This window comes from Anguilla anguilla, chromosome 17, assembly GCF_013347855.1.
Source record: "Anguilla anguilla isolate fAngAng1 chromosome 17, fAngAng1.pri, whole genome shotgun sequence".
Classification (NCBI taxonomy): domain Eukaryota; kingdom Metazoa; phylum Chordata; class Actinopteri; order Anguilliformes; family Anguillidae; genus Anguilla; species Anguilla anguilla.
This window is the reverse complement of record NC_049217.1, coordinates 24,825,843-24,853,788: the sequence shown is the minus strand read 5'-3', so window position 1 is coordinate 24,853,788 and position 27,946 is coordinate 24,825,843. Positions and strand designations below refer to the sequence as shown.

General features: G+C 49.5%; 1 protein-coding gene and 1 long non-coding RNA gene across 2 annotated transcripts in view; one reads left to right on the top strand and one right to left on the bottom strand.

The window, feature by feature from the left end:
* The window catches only part of LOC118216488 (serine/threonine-protein kinase LMTK1-like), a 40,205-nt gene that overhangs the window by 9,539 nt on the left and 2,720 nt on the right, over nt 1-27,946 (bottom strand). The window contains exons 2-8 of the mRNA XM_035397670.1: nt 10,679-10,812; nt 5,873-6,014; nt 3,776-3,855; nt 2,975-3,093; nt 1,903-1,990; nt 1,398-1,531; nt 802-886 (exon numbers count right to left, since the gene is read on the bottom strand). Of these exons, the coding sequence (XP_035253561.1) occupies nt 802-886; nt 1,398-1,531; nt 1,903-1,990; nt 2,975-3,093; nt 3,776-3,855; nt 5,873-6,014; nt 10,679-10,812 (782 nt within the window). The remainder of the gene's footprint in view (nt 1-801; nt 887-1,397; nt 1,532-1,902; nt 1,991-2,974; nt 3,094-3,775; nt 3,856-5,872; nt 6,015-10,678; nt 10,813-27,946) is intronic.
* LOC118216490 lies at nt 65-27,741 on the top strand. Its single transcript, XR_004763023.1, has 3 exons — nt 65-152; nt 10,707-10,828; nt 27,619-27,741. It is a non-coding gene; the product is annotated as an uncharacterized LOC118216490 (long non-coding RNA).

Sequence of the window (27,946 nt, the reverse complement as noted above, 5' to 3'; positions counted from 1 at the left end):
CGGCGCATGTCTCCCGGGAGTTTTAATCAAGGTTTTAATTCAGACCGTTTGGCTGTGGAGCATGGTGAAAACTGAAAGAAAAATGAAAAGAAACGAAATAAAATAGGATCGGACTATCGGGAGGAATTGCGGGACATACGCTGGAAGATACGGTAATGTTTATGGTCTTTTAACTTTGTGGAAGGGTTTGTGGCGGAGCCGCGTTTTGGCTCGCAGCTAGACGCATACCCCCGAATCACAGATTGGAATGTTGTCACAGCGAGTGTGTGAGTGAATGGTTTGGTGGAAAAGAGAGACTGAATACAGCGAGACGTAAATGGAAACGCGGTGTAAGTTAATTGTGCTGCGGTGTAGCAGCTGACAGCCAAATCTGTTACCACAGTAAAATAGCTATTGTGCAAAATATTGGACCCATTAAGGAAACACACACTCTGAATTACACAGTCTTTATTTATGTTTGTAGTTTTATGTGGTGTATAATGTAGAAATGCAATGAACAATCAGTATTTCTCCAATACGAGCCCTAATAGTAATTCTAACTCACTGTGTCCAACTTACACATTATTTTGAAAATTTCTGAACACAGTTTATGTTGAGCATAGACATTCATATTTTTAATGCTATTAAATTTTCTATTTAAAATATGCATTATTTATTTTTTTATTATTATTATTTATATTTTTGATAAAAGGGCCCCCTCACACTGGAACATGGCGTCTCTTCGCAAGCTAGCAGTGCTAAAGTGAGAGACAAGCCTGGTTGTTCAGTTTGTTAATCGTTATTTACCATACCTCCTCTCACCTTGTATTTGTTGTGTGACAGACCATAGTCCCCGATCTTCACTGTCACCTCCGATGTCAGCAAGCAGTTCCTCAAGGCCAGGTCACTGCCAGGGGGAGGGGGGGAGGAAGGACTGTGACCACACACTGTGCCCTCTACTCTCTTCACATAAACACACAACAGTCTCAGCACGTATTCCTGATATGTGCTCATGGTATAATCTGCAGATGCACATGCACTACTCGTTTCCCCACAGGGGGAGTACTGTGTCATATGAACAGAAAGGCCTGGGGGAAGGGGGGGGAGGGGGGTAAGGCCCTTTCTGAGCCCTCCTTGAGAGATATTTCTTGAATGCCGACCCTGATCTAGTGACAGCGATCAACAGTTTCATTGCCAGTGAGTGTAATCTATCCATGGCAACAACAGGGGGGGGGTAACCTGAGGTTGACAGGGGTAACCCCCGGCAACAAAATCACTGATGCTGGAGTCTGTGAGATGCACTCGGGCAGCATCAGGATATTGTTACCGGGAGAGACCAGGAGACGGGCAGAAAGGGTCCTGACGGGACGCTGTGTTTCCGGTGGAGGCGGCCAGGCCCCGGGCCTCCTTGGACCCACCTGTGAGTGAAGTTGTGTTTGTGGAGGTGCAGGAGGCCGGAGGCGATCTCGCACGCCATTCGCTGGAGTATCAAGGGGTCAGGGGTCATGGAGTCTGCCGCCCGACAGCTGCGGAGGTAGCCTTTCAGATCCCCCTGTGATGAGAGGCAGGAAGTGAAACAGCGATTTACTCTCACCCTTTATTCTTCTTTCCTCCTTTCTCTTTCTCTCTCTCACACACACACACAAATACCTATTTACTGGCATCAAATCAACTTACATTACTTAAGCTAAAATAAATAACAATTATCATTAAAATAATTGTTTTTGGTGCCTTAATCGCTCTCTGTCCAATCCCAGCCCCATACAATACACTGACAATCAGGCCACTAGAGGGAGCTGTTCAAGCGGCATTCCCTCAGCAGCTAAACTGACAGTAGACTCTGAGAAAGGGAATGAAGTCAGCACTGCAGCAGGGCACAAAATTCACGTTACAGACACACGCTGCCCTTGGTTCATTTCTCACCAAGGGGCAGAACTCCATCACCAGCAGGTAGGGTGTGACCTCGGAACACTGTGCCAGGCACTGCAGGAGGGCAGGGTGCTGGAGGGTGCTGTGGGGGGGGGGGGGGGGGGGGGGAGGGGGGGGCGGAACAGAAATAAAAAGGGTCTCAGTGTAGAATGACATCATACTGCACAACAGTAACACGCAGCTGGAGAGGCTGCATCGGTATGCAAGAAACTGCTGGGGAAATGCATCTGTGACTGCCCGTTTGTTTTGGGTTATTGTATCTGCGACTGCCTGTTTATTTTGGGTTATGGTTATTGTATCTGTGACGTCCTGTTTGTTTACGGTTAATTTATCTGTAACTGCTCTTTTTTTTTGGTTTAGGATTAATGTATGCTATTGTTTAGCTGACAGCCTTGCAGCATGGGCTTTGTTTCTTTAAAAAGAAATAAGATGCTTAAATTCAAAGTTGAATGAGTTGCTCCACACAAAAGGACCAACCTGCTGAATTATACCTTACTTGGGCATATTACCTCAACTGGAACCTGCTATACAATGAGATTTTGGCTGCCTCTGTTTGAAGATGAGCTCATTGTTAACACTGCCAAGTGTGTGCTTGCATTTGTGCGTGTGTGCATGCATGTGTTTTTGTGTGTGCGTGCGTATGTATGTGTGTGTGTGTGTGTGTGTGTGTTGTGCTGTATTTCTTTCTGTGAGATGGGCCACTCCTGACAAGGAAGACAGGTGACCTTTATCAAGAGAGAAACATGAAATGGAGAGAGGGCAGGAGTGGGAGAGGTTGTCGGAGAAAACATTCTTAAGAGAGTGACAGAAGAGGGGTGGGATACAATTAAAGATAGAAAGACAGATGGTGCATGTTTCAGTGGAGAGAGAGAGAGAGAGAGAAAGAGAGAGGAGGGATTATGGCAGGTCATGCAAAGGGAGAGGATGCGATTTAAAGAAGGGGAAAGATTAGGGTGCATTCTGAAGAGAGAAAGAAATGGATGTGATGAAAGAAAAAAAAGGACAACGATGAATTCAGAGGAGGTGAGGAGAGACAGAAGCATTATGTGCTAGGAGAGCTGCTGACCGGTATGGCTGCGCTTCCTCCAGGAAGTGGATGTGGTCCTGCACGCTGGCACTGGCCTTCAGCTCCTTCACCACCACCTGCGTGCTACTGAGGCCAGCATTCACCTCCCCCAGTAAAACCTGCAGACAGGGAGAGGAGAGAGAGAGGGAAGGGGGGAGTGAGAGAGAGAGACAGAGAGAGATGGGGAGAGGAGAGAGGGAGGGGAGAAGAGGGGGGGAGGGAGGGAGGAAGGAAGGGAGGGAGACAGATAGAGAGAGACAGAGGGAGGGGAGAAAGAAAGAGATAGAGACAGAGGGAGGAAGGGAGAGAGAAAGAGAGGAGAGAGCGGGAAGGGAGGAAGGCAGAGAGTGAGATAGCGAGAGAGAGAGTGAAGTAGGGGGAGAGGGAGGAGATTGAAGGATATAGAGAGCGGGGTGGTTGGGGAAAGGGCATGTGGGCCATAGTGGGGGGGGGGGGGGGCGTTGGAGAGAATGAGAGAAAGGGGCAGACAGTGGGTCAGAGGAAAAATGTGTTAGAGAGGCTAACAGAGAGAGTGTTGAGATCCCACAGTGTCCCATTATGTCCTATCAGACATTCTGAAGAAGATTTACGAATTACACACAGAATGTGACACACACACACACACACACACACACACACACACACACACACACACACACACACACACACACACACTAATGCTGCATGGCCAACGGATTCCATATGCCTGTCCTTTAGTTCTGCACATGCATGATGCGATCCTGTTCTTTGGGCAGTATTTGCATTTGGGTCAAAAGCACTACACAGGCAGCACCTCCCCACCTTGCCGAACCAGCCATGGCCGATCTCCTTCAGGTACAGCAGGCTGTGACGGCCCAGGTCTGCCGATTTAAGCAGCTGAACTGGAGACAGACAGACAGACAGACAGACAGACAGAGGGAGAGATGGACAGCATTAGAGAGACTGCGACAAAAAGCACTTCCAAAGGACCCCGTTGGATATCAGAAGAGAAGATTGATATCAAAGGGAAGTTGGTTATCACTGGGGACTTTAAAAGGGTGATTTAAACCCGTCAGCCATTTAAAAAAACAACCACACCCATCCCAAAACATGGTTCCCACATCAACCGGATATTCATGGTTAAATGGAGTCCCAAATCTTCATAAACAGACAGACAGTCGTACTGACGGACACGCCGACAGTGACCACCAGCTGGAGTGTGGAGTGTCTTACCAGGACATAAACGCACAGCAGCGAAAGCCCCGCGTTCTCTCGAACCCAGAACCCCTGGAGGGCTGGGCAGCGCCGGCGTGTCGTTGGCGGTAAGCCGAGCGTTTCTTCGCGCCGTGTGAAAAACCCAGAGTCCGGCGGCGGTGCGTTGAAGCCGAAACCGAACCGGACCGGACTGGACCCCTGCTCAGGTGCAGCTCCAGGAATCCTCCCGATTCACCAGCAGGAACGGCAGAGACCGGCCGCCTCGCGCCGTCCCGCCACGCCCCATGCCTGCGGAGTCTCCGACCGGCGCGGCGGTGCGAGGCTCGGCCCAAACCCCAGGTGCGGTTCACCAATCCCACCCCCCCCCGGTCCCGCTGAAGCGTCGCAGGTGGATCCGAAGCCTTTAGGGAAGTATGGAACGGGCCACGTCCCAAATCTGATGCGCGCGTTCTGGAGGTTTGGAGACGCGTTCGCCCGTTGGTCGGCGCGAGCAGTCCGTGCTGAAGTCTCTACGGTTCTGCGGGTTCAGACCGCACACGCACTCCGCCCGACGCTCCCCAGCTCCCGTGCGTTCGGAGACAGCGAGAAAACTGGTCAGAGGAACCTCTCTTGGTTAGCGGGTAGCGGACAAAGACAAACACACAGAGCTGTGTGAGCGCTTATGAGCCCACAGAGCCCCCGCCCCCCTCCGCAATGTTCCAGAGGCCTGTCATTCCTTACGCACGCTCACGCAGACGGGCCGGCGCAGAGAATCCAGCCCTTTGTCCGCCGGGCGAGTGACTCCTGGTACCGGGGGTACCGGCTCGGACACAGGGCCCATTCTCTGGGGCCCCCCGGCGAGGTTGCCATGGCGACGGCTCTCCGCCCCCTACCACATCCATCACGGCGGAGAAACACAGGCGACGTTTCTCTCCTCTCCGAGAACTCAACTGCTCTCTTCATTTCTTCACTTCTGGAATCTGAGACACGCCATTCCCATCCCACTCAAGGCATTCCTTAAGTTCAGTGTGTGTGTGTGTGTGCGCGCGCGTGTGTGTGAAAGAGTGTGAGGTCAGAGGAGTGTATGCCCGTGTTTGGGAGTATGAATGTATGTGTGTGTGTGGCTCTGTGGTGCATTTGTGTGTTTCAGAGGTTGTGAGTATGTGGATTGTGTAATGTTGTTTTTCCATGTCTGTGTGTGATTATGTGTGCGTGTGTGTGTGTCAGTGCGCGTATGTGTGTGCGTATCTGTGAGAGTGTCCAGATGTGGCAGCTGTTTTGGGGTGCGCAGTGATGACCTAGCCCTGCGTAGGTGGCTGGGAGTGCCTGCTGAAATGTACAGGGAATGCAGTCCCACCTCCATCCCCCTCACACCATGTTCACCTGCACAGGGGAATCGGCTGATTCGCTGGCAGCCTTACACTTGCTCTTCCACAGCAGTCCCCCACCCCCCACCCTTCTGAACCGAGTGAGTCATCACCGCGGCGATACTGTGAAAACAGCAGCTCCTTTTCTCAGTGAACTTGACTCGCATACTAAACTGCAGGGCTACTCAACCTAGAGCCTGGCGTGGTGGAACACTTGCAGGGAGACTCAACGCAGACCCAGGAGACCTGTAGAGTCTGCTGGGATACTCCTTCCCTGTCCTGGAGGACTGCGGTGTCCGCAATGGTCACAGCCAGGCATTAGCACAGTAGAGCTAATCCTCATACCCCCACCCCTCACCTGATCGGCCAGGCTGTTTGGACACAGGAAGTGAGACTTGTGTGAGCGGCAGGACGTAGACCTCGGGCCCATTCTGCGAGGCGGGGGAGGCGAGGGCGGACGGGTCTGCCTGGTACTCCTCTCCCTCCGTGTTCTCAAACTCCTGGGAGGGAACAAAGCAGATGATCATTCAGATGGTCAGTTTGTCCCTCTCTAGACACTGCCCCGACCCCCCACGCAGACTCCACCCCTAACTCCAGCCCCAGCGGCAGCCCAGCTCCAGCTCCAACTGCAACTCCATCTCCAGCTCCTATTCCATCTCCTACTTCAACCTCAACTCCTACTCCAACTCCAACTCCTACTCCTACTTTAACTCCAACTCCTGCTCCTGCTCCTTCTCCAACTCTAGCGATAGTCCTGACTGAACCCCCAAAAATGTCCCTCTGCCCCCGTTCTCAGCACGCAGGGCCCTGACAGAGTGACACTGTGAAGGAACAGCGCTGTAAGGAACGAGAGCGGTGTGAAAGGAGGGTGGTCCAGGGGGAGAGAGTTTTCCTCCAATTCCAGCTGGCAGCGTCCCTCCCCAGCCCGGGTGCTGAGCAGTGAGCCTCGAATGGAAATCTGCGACCCGCCCGCTCACCCCCACCGCCCCCCACCTCCGCTCCCCTCCATCCTGTCTGGAGGTCAGTGCCTCCATTCCGGAACCCGAGCTTCACACGGCCTGGCCTGCCCTCTGGGCCACATATGTTTTCACTCTGCCGTACATCTGGAGACAGCTGCTGGGCCACCTCCCCGCCACACGTACAGCACACCACAGAGTTCACATTCGCAGCCAGAGCAGAGCTTACCGGTCACACGCACAACCACAGAATTCACGTTCGCAATCAGAATGGAGCAGCATACCATCAACCGCACAAAAATTCAAAATGTTCGTTCAGCATTCAACTGTTTACCAACTACAGAGTTTGAGCTCATGCTCAGAGCAGGCGTTACCAATTACGCACAAAGCCATATAATTCCTTTTAACAGAGCAAAAACTAACAACTACATGTATAACCACGGAGTTCATAATAACACTCAGGGGCTTGCAAATGACATACTACCACAGAGTTTATCATAGCCACCAGATGTACAGCTGACAAAACAGCATTTGGATCTGTTTAGGGATTACACAAAGTTGCAAATAGTTCATTTTACTTTGAAACCTTCATTTATTCAAAACCGAGATTTCCACTTTTCTAAACTGCGTAATGCTGGAGTCCCCTGCCAAATGCAGCCTATTACCGCAGGAGCCTCGGAAACAGACCCGTCGAGGCATGCAGCACGCTCGTCGGAAAGCACACGCCTTCATCCAGAGCCACCCGCGTTCCACTTACCGGTCGGTCCACACGGCTGGAGGGCTTCGGGCTGGGCACTGCTGCGGTGTCACCGCGGATCTGAACATGCAGCCAGCTGGTTTACGGGTCTAGGCCCCAGCGCCGGCCACACGCAGAAGCCTCCGAGCCTGCTCTTCACCAGCGTAAGCCCAGAGGAGACGCTCAGAGTGTAAGCTTTAAATACGCACCCCCCCCTCCCCCCCCACCCCCGCCACACCACTCACAGAAGCACGTCCGTGAATCAGGCGGTGGGTCTAGTGTGCTGCAGTGCAGCTGCAGTTAGCCTCCTCTCTTCTGCTCCTCCGGTCCTCCCAGTCATTCCCACAAGCCTCCCTTTCTCTGCCACGGCAACGGTGAGCAGCGCTGGCCGGTACGGCAGGCAGAGCCACGGGGTACGGTATGTTTTGGAGCGGTCCGGTGTCCGGTGTCTGTCCCGTTCGGGCGATGCCCACAGTGAGATTTTACCTGAGGCCCCCCCCCCCCGGCCCCCACCCCCGAGGTAATGCCCCACAGAGTCTGCTGGGGGGCAGAGTGGTAGGGCAGTACAGGAGAGCGCAGTGCTGAACAGGCATGGTGAGGACACAGCTGTTTGTGTGCGTGTGTGTGTATGAGAGAAAGAGAAAGTGTGTGTGTGTGTGTGTGTGTGTGAGAGAGAGTAAGTATGTGTGCATGCATGCATGTGTGAGTGCAAGCGTGAGCAAGAGCGTGCATGCATGTGTGAGAGAGCGGTGCGTGTGCGCAGAGTGTGAGACGGAGATAAAGAGGGAAGGAGATGGAGAGAGGGGTGAGTGTTCTTGGAGGGTTGTGAAGTACAGCAGCAGAGGGAGAGTTTAAGATTGCTGCATTCTCTGCTTGTGACATCACAGCATTCTCTCTCTCTCTCTCTCTCTCTCTTCAGAATGACTCCATTCCAACTACATTTTGGGATTATAGAATTTCTCCCTCCACATCCTCTACCCCTCCCCCTCAGAGACGGGTGTTGGTCTAGCGTGATTATCCTTAATCTCTGACCCCTGACCTCAGACAGACAGACAGACACACACACATGCGCACGTACGCGCGCACACACACACACACACACACTCTCTCTCTCTCTCTCTCCCTCTCCCTCTCCAGTGAGATCTCATTTTCCAGCAAGACCAATGCCTGCAATACTACTCTGTGTTCCTCTAGGGGGCGACATTGTTTTAGCAAGCTTGCAACAGTATCAGCTTGTTTATTTGCTTATTCCCTAGTTGAAACTGACCAATGCAGCTTTGATTTTTTTGGATTTTTCTCGCTGTGAAGTAATTCAATTTAAGTATGATGTAACAACAGCATGTCAGATAGGACATGACTATAAACACTAAATCTTTGGCTGCATGGGAAATATATTCTATTTTGGTGAGCTCTATGGTCATGTGTTTGGGAAATTTTAAAAACTTGTTTTTGCCAAACTGAGTACAAGCATAGTTGTAAATCTGCCCTGTATTCCTAATTGAAACTGTGGCCGTTGCGTGTTTGACTCTTGACCCCTTCTTGACAGCCTCCGTGGCTGTGTGTGTTTTGGGAAGTGCCAGCCTGTTGTTTTAAACTCTGTGGGCATGCTGTTCTGCATTCTCTTTGTCTTGACCCACTTTGAAGGGCTGTGCTGTGAAATGACAGAAGCCCAGGCAGCAGCCAGGACTCTGGGCTGTGCTCAGCGAAACGCACTACGAGGATTTTTCATTCAGAGCACGTGCAACCCCCCCCCCCCCCCCCCCCACAACCTCCCCAAACCTTCAAAAAGCACACGCTGCAGTTTAAGGACTTTTCACACAAGAAGAGCTTAATCAACAGCACCAGCTCTCCAACACACTACGGCAGTAGTACAGTCCGTTTTCTGTGGAGTGGTCAGAAAAAGTTTTGGGGTGTCATTTGAGGTGCGTTGAGGCCATGTTTTCTGGACCCCGTTAAGAGAATTGTGTTTGTAATGTGTCGCAGAGGGGTGGGGGAGTGTTTTTTGGTGGCTGTTCGGAGTCCACTGACTGTCTGCAGCAGAAGGTGATCGATGGGCAGGCTTTTCTCTTTAGCTCAGCCAGTTCACAGTGTCTCTTGATTTGACACATGGAGGGCAGGAAGCATGGCAGTAAAACCCCACAGGCCATTATCCGGAGGTGTGATATTTGGAATAATCCTTTCATTTGTTATTACAAGAAAGAATTTGAATTTGAACTTGCTAATACTGTGTGAAAGAGACAGAGTGAGCTCACATGCACACACACTGTGCACACGCAAACATATAAGCCCGCTGCAAGCACGCACTTGGGGTCGGTTATAGGAGAAGGTAATATAGGTGGTTGCCTTGGGCGCCATGCGTTTTGGGGGGTGGGGGGGGGGGGCAGCAAACGAAAGGAAAAAACGTGAAAATTGAAGTATTGTGTTAAATCGATCACTAACCACCCCTTACTCCGCAATCACTAAATTCCGATTCCCCCCCCCCCCCCCCAAAAAAAAAAAATCTTTCCTAGGGTCGCACAATAGCTAGAGCCAGCCCTGTGCACCCTCACACACACATTCAGGTGAGAACATCAGGTCTCAGTGAGTTACTCTGTTCTCCAAGGCAAGGTCTCTCCTCCCTCTCCCCAGGACTCCATCCTTCTGCTATTCTTAGCAACAACCTTTTCACTTTTCCCTGAACATCACTCAGTGGCCTTTCACCCATCTTACGGATCAGCAGCGAGCCAACCTTCAGAGCAGTCACCTGCCCCCCCCTCCTCTGCACCTCAGCCTCCCCCAGCATCAGGGGGAGCATCAGAGTCTCAGAACGGTCACACAGTCTGACCGCAAGCCCTTTTCACTCACGACTTGTGGTAAACAGAGGCCACAACACGATTCCTGCTTGTGCCGTGTTGTGAGTACCGCCTTCAGATTAACAAAAGACGATGAATAAAAAAATCTTCTGTTCTCTGTTTCTTTTCTGACTCTGCTTCTTTGCTCTTGTTTATATGACATAGCTGAGCGCTCATTAAAAAAAAAAAAAAAAAAGTTTTGTACTTGCCGTCCCTCTTGGGACTATACTTTCCCCTTTAAGGAATTACTGCACTTTGGCCCCCACTCTTTCACCTTGTGTTTGCATTGTAAATCGCTATATTATGAGCATCTGCTAAACCCCAGTAATGTCAAGGCACACAGACCCAGCACGAGCTGAAATGTTAATTGGGTTGTTGGGGTACGAAATATTTCATTTGGGGTGCAGTAGTTATGGGGTGTGTACTCTCTTTCTCCTCTCCAGGGGCTTAGACTAACAATGAAAACACAGATAACCCTTTTCTGTCTGCACTCTAGAGTGAACCCAAAGCCCTCTTTTCCAAAAAAGGGATTCAACATCATACTATACCTGTTTGCGGATTACATGCTTTTAGTTTAAAATGTGACTTGTGTAGTTTCCTGGTCTGCCAGCAGGGGGAGGAGATTGACAGAGTGAGCTCACCTTGAAGCCGATGTCCCCCTTCTTGCAGCACAGGCAGGCCAACATGAGGAAGATGAAGGTGAAGAGGCCAGAGAAGGAAACTGCGACCACGGCCAGAGAGGACGACCAGGAAAGCTCGCTTAGCGGGGCGCCGTCTGCAGGACAGAGGAGGTATAACTTTACATCTTTATTTTGGACAAAAAAAAAAAAAGATTCACCTTGTTCTTCGCAATATATTCCTCGTTTAATGGAAACTGGGTCAGAATGGTGACGCACTGCATGGACGCTGATGACTTGATTGGCCAGATGCGTTTCCTATTGTGCAGCGCGAATAGCACAGCCCTTGTGACAAAATGAAACCAAGATTACAGATGCAGCCTCGTGTGGTGTGCACGTAGACGCGTTCCAAACGCCGGGAAATTGGATTTTTGCGTCAGTCGTTTTGTAAAAATTGCTGGCATGCGCAGGCATCTCCGCGAGTAATGATACCCTGCATAATCGGCTCTGCTGTTAAGCGAGGGCCGCGGAGGCTGCAATCAGACGTATCCGCGCAACGTCCCGGGAAATAACACGTTGAAAAACTGTTACGAGTGGAATTTAAATCAGCTTTTCATTGCGGTTTGCGACCGAAATGTAATGTGCTCCGTGAATTGGGTTTGCATAATAACCGCGCCATAACAATGTGGCTTTTCTTCTTCTTTCGAATTCTGCATTACACGGGAGAAGAGAATATGATTATTTCGTTCCTTGCTGAATTTCATCAGCTGCGCGAGAGCGCGGTCACATTCCTTTGGTGGGCAGAGATTCAAAGCTCGGTTGTTTTAGAAACACTATCCCAAAGAACGGATTTGTAATTCCCGTTGTCTGAACGATCGTGACATCGCAGAGGAGGAATGCACCTGCCCCTGCAACAGTCCCTGCAGTGATGACCACATACTGTGATACTGTTTTCCTGAGACTCGGGCATGACATCATAAATCCAACAGCCTGCTTTATAGCTTCTCCATCCTCATAAGCTGCTGCTCTCAGAGAGAGGGACGGAGAGAAACATGGTTTACACTGATGTGTACACAGTGTATGGCATGTACGGTACACTTTGGCAATATTTACTTTCTGTCATTCACACCAGTAAAGCATACTGACTTGAACTGAGCTGAGAGATGCATAGAAATAAACGCACAGATGGCGAGAGAGAGAGAGAGAATATGATGTCATGAGCAAAGAGAGAGAGAGAGAGAAATTGAAAATTGAATTGAGAGAGAGAGAGAGAGAGAGAGAGAGAGAGAGAGAGAGAGAGAGAGAGAGAGAGAGAGAGAGAGAGAGAGAGAGAGAGAGAGAGAGAGAGAGAGAGAGAGAGAGAGAGAGAGAGAGAGAGAGAGAGAGAGAGAGAGAGAGAGAGAGAGAGAGAGAGAGAGGGTGTTGCTGATATTTCTGTGCCTTCAGTGATGCACAGTGTGACAGGGAGTTCAGGGTGGGGGTGTCAGATGGTGGGGAGCAAGGGGGAGGGGCTGCTGTCTCCCTGAGGCACCCCATCTTAGCAGTCCTGATGCAGTTTGTCCAGGACACCTTGTCCCCATCCCTCACCCGCTCAGACGGGACCACAGCGCCAAGTATGGCAAGAGTCAAACGCAGCCAAATACTGAGACAATGGGCTCTCCAGAGCCACTGGGACCCTGTGCAAACCCATTCTTTCCTTACTGGCTCCCATTTAGGGTGGCCTATGGAAACACGTAACTCCGCCCACTGTTTCTAAGCTACATACAGCCACGAAGCCTTGCCTGTCCTGAACGTATACATTAAATAAATTCACTGCTTCTCAGAAATGGCCGTGATCAAATGGCTTCGACGGCAGATCACGTCATTTAATTTTATCATGGAGTTGTTTATTTTATAGTTGCTGTGCTGTATTTGTCCTCTCCTAACAAAGGCCGGTGAGGCTACAGGCAGGTCAAGTGCTAACTTGCGCTGTGCATTTGGGGGGATTTATATGGTGGTAGACAATCAGCTTGGGAAACTGCCTAGCATTACGTCTCCTAGCAACACCACACAGCTAAGTTATGAAGGTAGGACCCCACATCACATGACATGCAGTTATTGCTTGCAGGCTTCCCATACGTCAAAAATATATTTGTGATGGCATAGCAGTTTTTGAATATAAAACTACATTTCAGTGCCATTTTGACACTTAGAGGCCCTTACCAAGGAATCTTACAAGAAGAAGCTGAAATGTTTGCTCCTGTTTAATTTGGAACTCAGCCATTGGAGTGTGCTCTCACTAAATTATTTAAATATTTAAATTTGTCTTTAAATCTCATCTCTACTACTGCGCTTTTGCACAATCCCAATGTAATTTATCTTGATATGGTTATTCAAAACGGCATTATACGTAAAATTTCCTGGTGTTTTTAATATTATTTTACATTACTTACATTATTATAACATTAATTTAACATTATTAAGAGCAATTGCAGATAATACTTAGCACCCCAATGGCTCATTTTCACTGACAGCTCCTAAACTGAAAGACAATATGTGCTTCAAATTTGGGCGTGATGGTGTCTAGTGAAGAGTTTTCATCTATAAAACAATTCATGTGTAATACTGTACCCCATCCCTAGGGGGTACCACTGGGAATGCATGAACCCTTCTGGACTTGGTCCTGCATTGCACTGATAAATAAAAAGAACAGCCTTTAAACTGGGAAGAGGCACATAAATTTTGTGCTGGCCTTCTAGCCGCCTCTCGTAGAATAATTTCTCTCGGCCACTGCTGCCGGGGCAACCTTGGCGGCGCTGCCGTGGAAACAGACGGAATGTATGGGCGGCCCATCCTGTCGGATTGCCTCCAGCAGTAAGTCCGTCCGTTTTTTTTCTCTCGTTTTCTCGTATTTGCCTTTTCCCACAACGCCCCGCTGCCAGGCTCTGCTGGCCCACAGGAAGACGGCGAAAGAGCAACAGGAAGCGTGGCAGATGGGAAATCGCCCCGACATGGCGTCTCTGGATCACATGGAATTGGGCTGCTTCGAGCTGTGTCACAGTGCCCTTCTGCCGCGTCCCTGCTGTTGCCATACGAAGCGTCCAAATAGGTAGAGGGGGGAGAAAAAAAAAAACGACACGGCCACACATGGAATCAGCCAATCAGATTGCGGGTGAGCTGCGCCTCAGAAGGTGATTAGACAGGCAGAATGGGGGCGGGGTTACTCCAGAGCACCCTCTCACAGGCTTGCTGGGGTGCCGTGACCTGAAATTCCTCAAGACGCAATGCGCCCTGGGGCAGCCAAAATAACAGGGGGCAACTATGAAACCCAGAAACAGGCTGGTGCAGTGTCAGATTCTCTGGACAAACCCCCTGCCTCTCCCCCAGCCCACCCCTCCCATCCCCTCCACCTTCTCTAAAATGATTATGAACCTCCCCGCTGTGGGAAAGAGGCCCAGCATGAATATTTGAAGAGCACACATTTCTGCGCCAGCAAAATGAGAAAGAAAAAAAAACACTTAAGCTAAGCTCCCGTCCCTCTTATTAAGATCCCATGTAAACAGAGAGAGAGAGAGGCATGGGGTGGGTTGATACAATCATTCTGTTCTCCCGAGCCCTGTGCCAATTGTATTTGTTAAACAAATTAACTAACGCCCAATATGCAGGTAAACGCACATACATCCAGCCGGGACGATGTTAATTTGTTCCGCCGAGATTATGTTAATATGTTAATAATGAAGGACGCTGACACACGGGTATCCAAGGAAACGCGTCATTGTAACGTGGGCGTGGACGCATGGGGCGGGAGAGGAGCCTCTAAGCGCCCGTCTTCGCCGCTCTCTCTCTCTCTCTCTCTCTCTCTCTCTCGCGCGCGCTCCTTTCGTGCTTGTGAGACTTCCCCCCCGAACCGCCTCTCACGCGGTGTCTGCTGTTTAAAACCTGAGCCCGAATCGTCCCTTCCGCTTCCCCGCTTTACGCTTCCTGCCCGAACGGAACGCGGGGCAGCGGGGAAACGAGGAGCGGGAAGTCCTGTGTGACGCGCTCGGCCCCCGCCCCCCCCCCCCCCCCCCCCCCCCCCACCCCCCCACGGCCAGTCAAGCGCTCCTCTTTCAGCTGGACTCGCCAGCTGCGTTTACAGAACTGGAAATGGCCGGTTTTTGCATGTGTACGCGCACACGTACAGAAAGTCGCACGCGTAAGAAATCCCTGGACGTGCCGCATTGGTACCAAGCCGCTTGAACACAAACACAGTGTACGCAATGCAGAGTTCTTTGGCAAAAACACGCATGGGAATCAACCCCACAACCTCCTGCAAGGCCAGCCCCTTATCCATCAAGGCACTGGACCCTGGATCGATAGTTACATCTCAGCACAAACTGGAATTCCTCATTTGTTCTGTGAGACTATATCTGGTTTCACCTGACAGGAAAAGCTATGGGTTTTAAAAGTGGGTATTAGAACCAGCGCTCGGGATGTGATCTTGGCAGCAGTGCAGTGCGTGTGTGTGTGTGTGAGAGTGTGTGTGTGTGTTGTGTGTGTGTGTGTGTGCTTGCGCACGTGCGTGCGTGTGTGTGTGTGTGTGTGTGTGTGTGCGGGCGCGTGTGTGTGTGTGCGGGCGTGTGTGTGTGTGTGTGTGTGTGTGTGTGTGTAGAGAGGGTGGGGCAGTTGAGTTCAGCCCCTTATCTCTCTGGAGAATGACGGTCTGTCTACCAACAAACAGTCCCGCAGTGTGGCTCCCCATACACACACACACACACACACACACACTCAAAGCACAAACACACATATTCTCATGCACACGCTAAGCATACACATGCAAAAAACACCTACATTAAACACAAAATGTGCACTCAAACACACTCAAAACACGCATGGCTGCTCAGGCACTAACACACAAAGATGCCGTAACATCCGTACACACACAGGAGAACAAAGGTTTACATTCATAGCAACACATAGCCGCCTACTGACAGCACAAAAACAAAGACACCCATAGACACACACACAAAAACACACAATAAAGAACAATGTATCACACAGGCACAATCACAGAGCAGACAGTGTGATACAGTGTATAGAGTGAGATACAGTGTGTAGGGACAGTGTGATACTGTGAGCAGAGACAGTGTGATACAGTGAGTAGAGTGATATACTGTGAGCAGAGACAGTGTGATACAGTGTATAGTGTGAGATACAGTGTGTGGGGACAGTGTGATACAGTGAACAGAGTGATATACTGTGAGCAGAGACAGTGTGATACAGTGTATAGAGTGAGATACAGTGTGATACAGTGAACAGAGTGAGATACTGTGAGCAGAGACAGTGTGATGCACTGGGATAGTGTTTGCTCCTAATACAGAACTGTTGCTATGGTCTAAATCTGGTGTGAAAGGAGTGCAGGACACTGCAGGGCATCATCGTGCTACACTATGCTATACTATGCTATGCTATGCTACACTGTGCTCCACTATGCTACACTTGCAGACCCTGACCTTTCCAGCCTGGTAAAGGTCTCTCCTCTCCCCTCCCCTCCCTTCCCCTCCCAGACAGGGGTGTGGTGGACTGCTCTGACATTTTATAGATGGGTTTGACAGAGGGAATGGGGGGTGTGGTCTCAATGGGGCATCAAGCTCTAAACATTCAATTGGATTGGTCCGGCCTCCTGCCTGGAGCCACACCCACCTCCCAGCCCATCTCTGTCATGGGGCAGACCAATGCTGACAGGGCCTGTGTTTGACCTGCAAATACTGAGATAGAGGACATAAAAGTCTAAGGTGTGTATGTGTGTGCGTGTGTATGTGTGCGTGTGTTTGTGTACATGCATGCGTGTGTGTGTTTGTGTGTGTCTTTCCATGTGTGTGTGTGTGCGTGTGTTATGTGTGCGTGCATGCGTATGTGTGTGTGTTTGCGTGTATGTATGTGTGTTATGTTTGCGTGTGTGTGCGTGTGTGTTTATGTGTGTGTGCGTGTGTGTGTGTTATGTGTGCGTGTATGTGTACGTGTGTGTGTGCACGTGTTTGTGTGTGTGTGTGTGTGTTATGTGTGCGTGCGGTTTTATGTGTGTGTTTGCTTCATAGGACAGCAGGACAGTGACTGATACAGAAATCCTCTTTCCTACATTAAATTGACATTCCCCAGAAATGCTGACTTAGAGGCTGAAAAAAACCCCATTGTCCTGCAAGAGGAGATGATGCTGACAGCATCGTTCCCTCTGAAAGAGAGGGAAAGATGGAAGAGAAGAGAGCAGAGAGGGAGAGGAGAGAGAGAAGGAAGAGACAAAGACAGTCAAAGGGAGGGAGGGAGCCAAAAAAGACAAGGAAAAGGATGAGAGAAAGTTATGTGCATGTGTGTGTGTGTGAGTGAAACTGAAACAGATGTGTGTATGTGTGTGTGAGAGTGAAACAGATGGGTGTGTGTCTGTGTGTGAGAGAGTGAAACTGATACAGGTATGCGTGTGTGTGAGTGAAACTGAAACAGATGTGTGTATGTATGTGTGTGTGAGAGTGAAACAGATGTGTGTATGTATGTGTGTGTGAGAGTGAAACAGACGTGTGTGTGTGTGTGTGAGAGAGTGAAACAGACGTGTGTGTGTGTGTGTGTGTGTGTGTGTGTGTGTGTGTATGTGAGTGAGTGTACGGGGTTGAGCAGGCTGTCAGAAGGCTATAATATAAAGCTACTGTCTCTGTGCCATTTCACCACAGCACAGAGACACTGTGACTCATCCATCTCTGTAATGGCATTACATCACTCCAGCTCTTTAATTCTGCCTCCGTGATCATACATCTTCAGTCACAGCTATTTATAGATTAAACACACCTACACATACAGACGTCGTACAGGCTCACGCATGCATGCATGCACTACTATGTATTCGCTCTCTCTCTCTCTCGATCTCTCTCTCTCTCTGCGTGTGCACACGTGCATGTGCATCCATGCGGGTATGTTTTTGTAAAAGTGTGTTTATGTGGGTATGTTTGTGTGCATTCATCCATATGTGTGTGTGTGTGTGTGTGTGTGGGTATGTTTGTCTGTGAATGTCTGTATGAATGTCTATGTGTGTGCTGCTTGGCTGCTTGTATTCCACAGTGTTGGTGTTACTTTATTATTATTATTATTATTATTATTATTATTATTATTATTATTATTAGCTGCAGCGATGACTGCTCTTTCTGTGCATCAGTACTCCCTTGTCAGGCTGGTGTAAAGGTCTCTTCCCTGTAGAGTATAAGAGCATCTGGTCTGGTTAGAGAGGAAGTACACAGCCAAAGCCTGAACTGCAGTATCACTCTGTCCTTCCTGTGGGAGATTCCACTAAAAATAAAACAAGGGGGCAGAAAGCACACAGATAGGCATGGTGTGGAGGGAGAGAATTACCGTCGGTACAGGCACCCTCCCTCCTTCCCGGTTTTGGTCTGGCCAGCTTCTGTGCATCCTGCTCTCCTCTACCCTCCCTCCATCTCACAGGGTCTTCGCCAGGCACTGCGCAGTCGAACACCGTGTCATCACTGCGCAGCGCTCCCTACTGTGCAGTCACAGTTATTCTCTCATCGCTGAACAGTCACTTCCTCCCTCATCGCTGTGCTGTGCAGGCTCCAAACCCATGGCTAGCGGTTTTTAGTCCACACCAGCGAGAGTCGGGTTCTAAGCCCTTTTCATTTCTCTGAAGTGTGAAGGCTGAACCCATGATCCTCCCGGTTGGGAGGGCAGCTGTGCACATGTGCAGCCTCCTCAGTCAGACAGCGTGAGGATCACCCTTCACTTCCCCGACTTTTTCCCTGACTGCTTCGACAGCTGTCGATTCTTCAGCTCTCAGAGAGAGAGAGAGAGAGGGAGAGAGAGAGAGAGAGAGGGCGCAGCAGGCTTGTTTACATAACCGCTCTCTTCCCATGGCCGTTGCCGTGAGCCACGTGTGTGTGGCAGATGAGACGCGTGCACATGGACTAAGCCTGCAGGAAACTACATCACAGTTCCCACACAGGAACACCACTTTAGCCTCAGTGCTAATGTGTTGTTGTTCACTGGTTATTTGCACTGTCCCTTCCACACACACGATCACCCTGTCACAAAGACACACACGGTTACAGATACACAGACACACCAAGACATTCTGTCTCACAGACCCCCATCGGCATAAACACACTTGTCCCATACAAAAACTCAAACACACAGACAGAGTTGTCTACAGGCTTTTTCTGTCTCTCTTCCACTCCCACTCACCCAAACTGTCTCTATAGGTCTTTCTTTCTAGTGAACAAACATTCTTTCTACTTCTCTCTCTCTCCCCGTCTCTGTCCCTCTCTCTACCCCCCTCCCCCCCCCCCCCCCCCCCCCCCCACCACCACCTCCCCGTTTCTCATTCTCTCTGGGATGTGTGCTGGCAGATTACCAGACCTCGGTCCAATCAAACTGAATGTGGAGAGGGAAGCGATGTGTTACATATTGCATGAGATGGTTTGTGACAGAAAGCCAGCAGCCATATAAGCCAAGTGTGCTGGGATTCAGGGTGATATGTTCACAGTATGCTCTGCTTCATCACACCTACATACTCACACACACACACACACACATACACACACACACAGAGGCATAAACACACAAGCACACACAAACACACACACGGTGTGTAAGCTCTTTCTCTCCTCAGCACTAAGTCATGTCCGCTCCATTATCCAGCTTCCCGCATATGCCCGGCTTTGCTGTTGTGAAGCCCCATAAATCAGGAACCCAGTGAGGTTCAGAAACACCAGCCAATCACAGCTCTCCTTTACAACACTGCCCCAGCCTGAGCGCAGAGAACTCTGGAGCACAGGGAGGATGCAGGTTCAGTTCTCAAAGTGCTCGACACCAGTCTGGACACAGCCAGTTCCAGGTCCAGCCTTTTCCTGTTTCCTGCACCTCTAGCCCGTATGAGAAAGAAGGCAGAGGGCATTGCTGATTTGACTGAAGCTGACTATTTGCTGTAATTCTGGTTTGAATTTAATTGATTTTTACCTTTAGGATAGCGTTGAGATTTTGGCTGAATCTATACTTAAGTCAAAATGTTACAATAAATCACCCAGTATAAAGTATTAACCAAGAAACAAAGTGCATAGATAATAAAACAAAATGTAGGACAGAAAAACTCCAGTATGGCTCTCTGGGTTCAAGTGAGCGTGACACCATCCACTGAAATGAAATTATGAAAAAGGCCTTTATGGGGTGTGGGGGAGCAAGTTGCTAGTCTGGGTTTTCCACACAAAGCCCTAGACAAGAGTGCATTTTCATGAGGCAAAAAGACCTATAAATCAGAACCCACAGATAATTCAGGAAAAAGAGACACATTCCCTGACCCCAGAAAATATCTGTCCAGAGGAACACTTGGACAATCATGGAAATGGAAGGAAAAAAACAATCTGAAATATCAAATCTGGATGTTTAAAGAAACAATGAGACCAAGCAAACGCACACGCTATCTCTGCTCCCACTCTAAAGTAATGACTAGCCATGCTTGCTTGCCTAATATACCGACTGGCATCCTTATGATGAGGAAAATGCTTCAGTATGCCTTTTTTCATTATGCAGTTAAAAGCTCTACTTACTGCCTCTTTGAGTTGAGTCCCCAGGCGTCTCTTAGACACCCCTGAGCATAAACACGGCCCTTTCCTTGGGGAGAAAGGCGTAAATCCACAATTACAGATCAAAACACACACTAAACAGCCTGCTGCCACTGTGTCTCCATACTAATGGGTCATGCAGCAGTACGAAAACCACCCATAGCCTATTTTTGCTTTAATATTATTCTTGTCTTTTTCAAAATAATTACATATTACAACAGTGAAGGATGATGTTTGAAGGATGCTTCGTATCTGTGCATCTGTATAAAGTGCTATATGAATAAAAATTAGAAATGAAGACAGGGGAGGGTGTTGTTAGTGGGTGTTGAGACTGTGGTGAAGGGCAGCCCCATACAGAAGAACAGCTGCATGCAGAAGCACAGCTGCATGCAGAAGCGCAGCCATGCAGAAGTGCAGCCCCATGCAGAAGCGCAGCCCCATGCAGAAGCGCAGCCCCATGCAGAACTGCAGCCCCATGCAGAAGCGCAGCCCCATGCAGAACTGCAGCCCCATGCAGTGTCGCAGCGGGCAGACCTGCCTCTGCAGGCTGACTCAGTGCTGCCACTGAGGGCCTGCAGTTCGACAGAGCTGTCCGTGGTGCTGAAACACAGGTGACGCGCACTGCAGTGAACTGGCACAGACACAGGGAGGGAGCCCAGCGTCAGAGAACACAGAGAGATCGAGTGACATTGGGAGGCTGAGGGAGAGAAGAGGAAGGAGGGAATGGCATGATGTCATGGGCACATGCTCTCTGTAGCTGCTCTGTTCACAGCTCTCCATGTACGCTCACAGCTTCTCTCCATCTCCCTCCGTCTCTTTCTCTCACGCACTCCTGCACATACCACTGCTGCTTAGGAGTAATCAGTGATGTCATAATGCCTCATCTTTCCTGTTCTACACAGAAAATCATGTGAAACACCACCTGATTCTTAAGATCAGCCCTTAAGGACATGTGTGTGTGTGTGTGTGTGTGTGTGTGTATGTAGATGGGATGGTGTGTCTAACAGAGACAGTGAATCTCGCCGAGCAGAACAATCAGTATCAAGCTGTATGGATCGATGCCACAATGGTGTTTCCACTCAAGCTACAAAAACAAACAAAAAGCGCGCCTTGCTCCAGATCAGGTTGCAGTCGGTGCACTTTCTGCCGAGAAACGACTTCAAAAACCAAAACAAACAAAAAACGAAACCCCAAGCCAAATTATCTGGACGCGTCTTCTCAGATATCTTCAGTTCATGCCTGCGTCATTGTTTTACAGAGGCGATGACCGTCCGCTAGCTTGTGTGCGCTAGCGTCGCACCGTCTCCACCTTACGCCAGGAGGACCTCTTTATGGGCCTCGCCTGTCAGTCGCGTTCACGGCCGTCAGATCCCAACAACGCAGCCCTCTGCGCGCCCGAAGCCGGTCCACGGCTCACCTCACAGGTTCTGCCCTGACCCGTGTGCAGGAGCCTGGCCCTAACGAGCTCCTCTGCGGGTAGGAACAACCAGAGAAAATCAACCAGACGAAAATAACAGCCGCATATGAATTCAGTCTGAAAATAAGGCGATAATCTGCTCGGGCATCTGCCACTCGACTCGAATCAGTTCCAACCTTTATGGTCTCGCAGGGAAGTGTGTCGTGTGTGCAGGGTCAAGCCCCGCGTGATTCTGAGATCAGAAATGGGTGGTTCAGAGAGGGAAGCCCCCAGCGTTCCCCTCTTCTTATTCAGACTGGAGATTCTCCCCTGGAAGGATGCAGGTTTCTGCAGCGCAACCTCGCCTCCGCCCCGCCCCCCTTCCTGGAGGGCAGGCTGTGCCCTAAAAGGCACACGAACATCACGTCCACCTGAACACGATGTGATAAAAACCGACGACATTTAGGAGCCCAGCGTAAAGACCGAATGCAGAATCACTGACTAAACCAGCATCGGAGACCAAACCGATGTAGTAAATGTGTAGCTTTGACGATGGCTGGGTGTGTGCGTGCGTGCGTGCGTGCGTGTGTGTGTGTGCATGCGTGTTAGCGCGTGTATGCGTATGTGTGTGTGTGTGCATGTGTGTTAGCGCGTGCATGCGTATGTGTGTGTGTGTGTGTGCACTGAGTGAGGGAGAGGAGCTGATGCCAGCTTGGAGCTGACAGGTAGTCTGATTTACGGTGGCTCCTGAATGCACAAATTAAATTTGACCTTGAGATCAAGCAGGAGAGCTGGGTAATCTGTCCGGGAAGCGGGTGCGGGTGCGTGGGAGGGGGAGGGAAAGGGGGGGGGGGGGATGGGCAGTTGCGCGCGCGTGCGCCAGACCATAAAATACCCCGGTGACGAAAAGAGAAATGAAAGCACGGCCCTGTGAAGCACCGGGATCCCCGACCCTCGTCTGAAAATTCCGGAATGGCGAAGCGGCGCTCGGCGGCACCCGAGTCGGGCCCGCGCCGTGCCAGCGCCGCACACGCTCCTCCGGGAGATCAGAGCCACTGCAGGAAGCCACATTCCCTTTGATAAACGAGTACCTGGCCCTACCCCCCACACACACACACACACACACACACCGTCACAGTCCTACGAGCACAGGCCGCTCGGTCGCCGTGGGAACGCAGCGTAACGCACAGCGTATGCGAGTGAAGTCCCGTGACTGCAGCAGGCTTAGACAAATGCGCCTCTCCTACCTGGAGAGGGCTCACAGCCGGAGGAGGCCACAGATGTACTGCCGGGTGTTTTAAATGCACAAATATGTACAGTTTGTCCGTAGCACATGTAGATCTGTGTGTTTTCTCAGTGAAGTTTCTTCTCTTGCACATATGTAAGCTTTCTCTGTTACTCATTTTGTACATGGATGGATAGATAGTTTCTCCGCTGAACGTTTTATGTGTACGTCTATGTTTCCTCTTAGGTTTTTTTCTGCTAATAAATATAGGTGGAGGTGTCATAGAGAGCAGCCTCTGTATCAGTTTATCTATTAAAACCCATCAAACTATGGCACTGACTGACTAATAAGGATGACAGTTTAGTTGGCAGCTCATGTTGCTGCTTCAAATGCATTTTCAAATTTACAGTCTAATTAACTAACTACCCTATGTGTATATATATATATATATAAAAATCAAGGAAGCTAGTGATTAAATATTTAGCAGTCCTGATCTATATTCAGTCTTTTTAAGGTTAATATCCACCCTGTATTAGTTGGAGAATATGCTGTCACAGTAGCTAGACTGCTAGACAATTCTCCTTTTGAAGATTTCATCTGCAATGAACACTTTCTCAACTTGCTCAACTGCAGTCGTAGTTTGGATCTTTTTTCTAACTGCTAATGACTTGCTGCGTAGCATTGGGCCGGGGAAGCCTGGACTGAGACCTGATGACTGCCAGGGAAACCCTCGTCGCAGAGCGCGCGCTAACCTGCAGCTAAAATAATCGCCTCCCCTGAATCCCGAGTGCAGAAACAGGACGCCAGAGAATCGATCAGCTGTCACCAACGCCTTGTTTACTAAGAACGGCCTGCTACTCCTCTTTTCGTTTTCCTTTTTTCACGTGAAAGACAGGAAACGGGTTTTGTCAAATCTCTGACTATCAAAATGTATGTCAGGTAAGCGAGGAGAGTTGGGGAGGAGCTTGCTGGCCGCTGTGCTTCCTACACAACAGCCACCATCCGATCAGTAACAATCGGAAATCGGGACTGGTTCGACTGGCCAATTAAATGGAAGTCAGTGACTCCAATGATGTTGAGTAAGGAGAGAGAGACGAGTAAGCGAGCCAGTCCCCCCTTTTTTCCCCCCCTTCTTCTTACTGGCTATTATTTTTGTCAGTAATATGACACTGACAGTTTTGAGCAAGCAGAGATAATTATTTTACCAGTGAAGAGGGAGGCTATTGAGGAGAACAAACCTTCAACATAAGCAAGAATTATACAAGCAAATGAAGAATCCAGCTCGACAGAGCGAAAAATGCCATGTGCCTGGCCTTAGACGCGCGTGTTTATTTTTGTTTGCAAAAACGCATTTAAATTAATTTAAATTTGCGTGCTGTGTTGCATGCACATTGTTCATATGCGCAAAGCCAGCTTCACAAGTGCTCAAACCACATTTTTTCACATCGGGTATGCTGATGACGATAATAATAATGACATTTAGTATTATTAATAATAATAATAATAATAATAATAATAATACATTTATTTTATATAGCGCTTTTCATGGTCTCAAAGACACTTTACAATACATGATACATACATACAAACATTTTTTTTTTAATAAATAAAAAAACGATGTTGTTTCTTTTCCCAGCAGCCCATGGGGCTACTTTACATAACACAGGTCGAAGCAGGCCTCTCTTTCTAGTCAGTCTCCCTCTCTTTTGCATCTGTTTCTGTCCTACCTATCTTCCTCTCTCCCTCAGCGTCCAGACCCCCTCCCCCCCTCTAGCTCTTTAACAGGCACAGACCTGGCAGGCTGCTCTAAAAACAGCAATCTAAATCTCTGGTAGAAATCTAAATCGAAAATTAGTGCATTCAGATGCATAAACACACCATGCATGCACACACACACACAGGGCAGGCACGCAATTATATACACAGTAAGCAATTACATGCATATACTTTCACACACACACACACAGACACACACACAGACAAACACAAACATGTACTCTATTATTTGTTCCCCAGTGCTTGCTAAACTGACACACTCCCTGACACTCATCTCCTTGTACCATTTCCTCTAGCCGGGGATGAGGATGGGGGGTGGGGGTGGGGGGGGAGGGGAGGCAGGGGGCGTGTCACAAGCACGTCGCCCCTCATTGGCTCCTCGTCACACTCCATCCATCGCCATGGCAACATTGATCCTCCATTCAATTATTCCCCCCGGTCGGAGAGATGGACTGCGACCAACTCCATCTATCCAGCTAACAGCCATGTAAATCATGGCTCCTGAGGAGGCGGTCGGGGCGGCGGGACCTTCAGCCGAAAGGAGTCTGTTTCTGCCGAAAGCCTAGCCTAGCCGTTTCTCCTTCCACCCCTTTCGAAAAACAAGCCGCAGTAAGGGAGGGGCGAAAGGGGGGTGCGAACGCACTACACAGCACTCTGCACTGACCGAGACCCACTGCACACGTTAAGCCGATTGAAGGTATTGCCACGGAGTGGACACCAGAGGGTTGCAGGTTTGAACTGGCACATGCTGTGCCTCACTTCAGTCTCCTTTTTCGGTAAGCATCTGGTAAAAGCCAGGTGAAGGCAAGATGCACACAAGACGACACGAGCTGGTATGTGCTGTGCCAGCGCTTGCAGGCAGGGGGCGTGTGTCCCAATGAGCACATTTAAATTTAACATGTTAAATTTAACACGCCGTGACTGCTACGGTACCGGTTCATGTAATTGTCAGCAACTAGGTTTCCTTACCTTTTTTTAAACATATATTATTGCAATGCCATGCATATACACGCATGCTCATATGTTAATAGGTTACGTATTTTTTTTTTAAAGGTTACGTATAATTTATTATTTTTTAAAATTTCATTTCATTTTTGTTGTGCTTCATACATGCTTTGGTAACGATACGTTGGTAGGCAAAAGTCTGTCTTTGAACTGAACTGAATATCAAACATTATTTGGGTCCTAAATCTTGGGACCCGGTGACAGGTGAATAGTGATGCTCTGCGGGTCTTCGCCGTGCCCCTCCACTGACATTTAAGAAACAAAAACGCTCCCCTTCGCTCCAGCTGCTGGGAGAATTCGCCGCGCTCTCGCAAACAAGCCGAACGCCGCCAGGCAATTCAATCTAGAGAACCGCCAACGCACTGCCAACTGAAAAAAGCACATTGGTTCTGACATAAATGAGGGGGGGGGGGGAACCCTGAGCGAGAAGAAATTACACAATTAAATTATTACATTAGTAATTACTTAACCCAGCATTAGAGTAGAAGAGGAGATTATGGGGGGGGGGAATACATGAACTGACCGGTCTTTAATTCCCTGCCTCTGTATAAACAGACTGGCCACTGTGCATCCAGTTATAATGCAGAGAGATCTCTCCACTACATCACCTGTTCAAATGCGTGATACACCATCAGCAGAACACACAGGAGGGGGAGGGGGAGCGGGAGCGGGAGAGGGAGAGATATGGGTGTTTGCTCACCAGAAAGAGACCTGCAGACAGTGGCTGCAGGAGTGTAATGGATGAGAGAAAAGCACAGACTCTGTGTGTGTGTGTGTGTGTGTGTGCGCGCGCGCATTTCAGACTGTGTTGTGCATGAATGACAACCTGCGTGCACGCATGTGTTTTGTGTGTGTGGGAATGTGCTAGATGTCTATGTATGAGCTAGGTTTCTGTGTGTGCGTATGTGTGTGTGTGTGTGCGAATATTTGCATGTAAGAAAGAATTGAATACTACTCGGTGCAGACTGCTTCCCAGCTTGGTTCGATGGAAAACATGCTTCTGAATTCAGTGGAATGAAATGTCCCGAACTGAAAGTTAATCAGAATGCTGCAGCCTATCGTATTAACATTTTATCGCATTAAGTGCCCCTCTTCCCCTGGACATTGCTGATGGTAGCAAGCCAACAGATTTAGTTAACAGCTGCGGCTCACAAATATTACTGCCCATCTGCTACCAACTAGTTGTGTTTTTGCTGCTAAAGGACAAAGCTCATGTGGAATTATAAAGCTCACTGCCGTGCTTTTTCTGTTGCTCCAGCCATGTCCCTCATTGCCAGGTGCAAAATGTTTTAAACTATGAAAAATACCCACTTTCATTGCACTTCCAGGCTCATACTGACTCCTTGTTTGACCATTTATTCTGTGACTCTACGGTTTGAATCTCAGAGGTTCTACTGTGTAAGCGTGTGCATCAGCATGTGCGTGTGCGCATGCACGAGTGCGATGCGTATGATGTGTGTTTTTAGCGTGTGAAGCAGTGTGTGTGCATGCATAAGTGCGTGTGGGTTTTCAGTGTGTGACACGGTGTTTCTTTGTGACCACGTGCATGTGCGCGCATGCGTGCATGTGCGTGGACATGTGTGTGTGAGAGAGCTCTCACACTAGACACAGATCCCAGATCAGTAGTCTGCGGGTAAGATCCTCTGTGTCGTTTATCTGATGTGTGGAAGCCCCTGATCCAGGGTGGCTCGCACGCAGCATCGCCTCCCCCCCTCACCCGCTACCCGGAGTGACACTGCCGGAGCACAAGCTCCATGGTCCCTCTGAGACTCCACCTTTCTGACCCAACGCCCGAATGCTCCTCTACCCCCCCCCCCGCCCCCCCACCACCACTCTCTATGCCTCAAGAGTTACATTTGGGAGGGAAGGATCACACCTCATCTTCTGCTGTTGCCAATAACTACACTGGACCCGCCACCCCCAGTACTCCAAACAGTCTCCCAGCTCAGTAGGGTTTGCTAACTGCTGGTTCTGCTCCGTTTATTTACAGGAAGCGTATGTGAAGAGTGAGCTGCTTGGTGTGACCTGTATGTGGTCTCTGTGTCTGTAGAGAGAGGCCCTGGGCGACACTTCCTGGAGGAAAAGCTCTTCTTTACCCAGATATCGGGGTAAGTCATCACAGGGTAGCCCTGCGCAGTGAGGTGGAGGTGGGGGTGGGGGGGGGGGGGGCTGCTTGGATCCTCCAGTCCTCAGACACAACCTCTAGGACTAGGTGTGAAGAAATCATCTTCAGTGTGAAATTGGACTTTAATGTGGTGCATGGATGAGCCTGACAGTGTCAAAATCCGGGCCGCGCCACCAGTGCCAACTGTGGCTGG